Raw genomic sequence first — 1,407 nt, forward strand, 5'->3', positions numbered from 1 at the left:
GGAATATTTTCGCACAACTTGGGGTAGAAAGAAGTGAAGAGGGAAAGAATGAAGTAATAAGGCGCGCATGCATAGAACATATCGAACAAAAAAAAAATCCAGCAAGTAGGGCTGCGCTAGTTTCAAAAAAGCGCAGCCCTTTGGTTTGAAGGGCTGCGCTTTTTTAAAATGCGCAGCCCTACTTGCGCAGCCTTCTGCTTTTTTCCCCTAGTGACATGTCGAACAATAAGACCTCCATTGGCAACCATCTCACGAACAAAATGGTAATCCACATCAATATGTTTGTTGCGATCATGATGAACTGGATTAGCATTGAGATAAGTAGCAGAGACATTATCACATTACACAATGACAGGATGACGAAGGAAATTTCCAATGTCAGCAAGAAGTTTCTTGAGCCAAATAGTCTCAGCAGCTATGTAGGCAACCACCCTGTATTTAGCTTTAGTAGAGGATTTAGACACAATAGGTTGCTTCTTTGAACGCCAGGAAATAAGATTCTTCCCAAGAAAAACAACATAGCCAGTAGTAGAACGACAAGTGTTAGGACAACCCGCCCAATCGACATCAGAATAGGAAATAACAACAGTAGGAGAACTGCTGCTATATAAGAAAATGCCAAAATTCAGAGTGCCCTGCAGATATTTGAAAATTCTCTTCACAGCATGAAGGTGAGTAGTACAAGGAGCATGCATAAATTGGGACACCATATTAACAGCATAAGCAATATCTGGACGATTCATAGTTAAGTATTGCAATGCACCCATACTACGATAATATGTGGGATCAATAAGGAGTTCTCCATCAAACATAGACAATGTAACTCTAGAGACAACAGGAGTGGTAACTGGTTTAACAATATGAAGAGGGAATTTACGGAGTAAATCAGAAACATACTTATTTTGAGATAAAAATAAACCAGAGGCATCAGTACGCAATACCTGAACACCTAAGAAGCAATGAAGATCCCCTAAATCCTTCATAGTTAACTGAGAAGAAAGAAGAGAGATGAATTTTGTGACAAGAGCAGAACTACTACCAGTAAGGATAATATCATCAACACACAAGAGAAGAATGATAAGGTGACCACGGAACATGAGGGTGAACATAGAAGTATCACAACTGCTGCACTTGAAACCAATAGATAATAGAAAATTGCTCAAATGGGAGAACCAAGCTCGATGAGCTTATTTCAAACCATAAATGGACTTACGGAGATGACAAATATGAGTAGGTTTAGATGGATGAATGAATAAAACCCGGAGGTTGACGCATATAAACCTCTTGATGGAGAAAACCATGAAGAAAAGCATTTTTGACATCTAATTGACGAATATACCATTTAAGGAAAACAACAATGGTAAGAATTAAGCGAATAGTAGTAGACTTAACAACAGGACTAAAGGT

General features: G+C 38.7%; 2 protein-coding genes across 2 annotated transcripts in view; one reads left to right on the plus strand and one right to left on the minus strand.

The window, feature by feature from the left end:
* Positions 1–341: 341 nt before the first annotated feature.
* Positions 342–983, minus strand: LOC109134306 (uncharacterized mitochondrial protein AtMg00810-like). Its single transcript, XM_057391448.1, has 2 exons — positions 717–983; positions 342–635 (listed from the first exon to the last, which is right to left on the minus strand). The coding sequence occupies exons 1-2, from the start codon at positions 981–983 to the stop codon at positions 342–344; spliced, it is 561 nt and encodes a 186-aa protein (XP_057247431.1).
* A 112-nt stretch (positions 984–1,095) lies between these two features.
* The window catches only part of LOC104901088 (kinesin-like protein KIN-14C), a 26,546-nt gene continuing 26,234 nt past the window's right edge, over positions 1,096–1,407 (plus strand). Inside the window, 2 exon segments of the mRNA XM_057391449.1 lie at positions 1,096–1,113; positions 1,348–1,360. Of these exon segments, the coding sequence (XP_057247432.1) occupies positions 1,096–1,113; positions 1,348–1,360 (31 nt within the window).

The sequence above is a fragment of the Beta vulgaris genome, chromosome 8 (assembly GCF_026745355.1).
Source record: "Beta vulgaris subsp. vulgaris cultivar EL10 chromosome 8, EL10.2, whole genome shotgun sequence".
NCBI classification, from domain to species: domain Eukaryota; kingdom Viridiplantae; phylum Streptophyta; class Magnoliopsida; order Caryophyllales; family Amaranthaceae; genus Beta; species Beta vulgaris.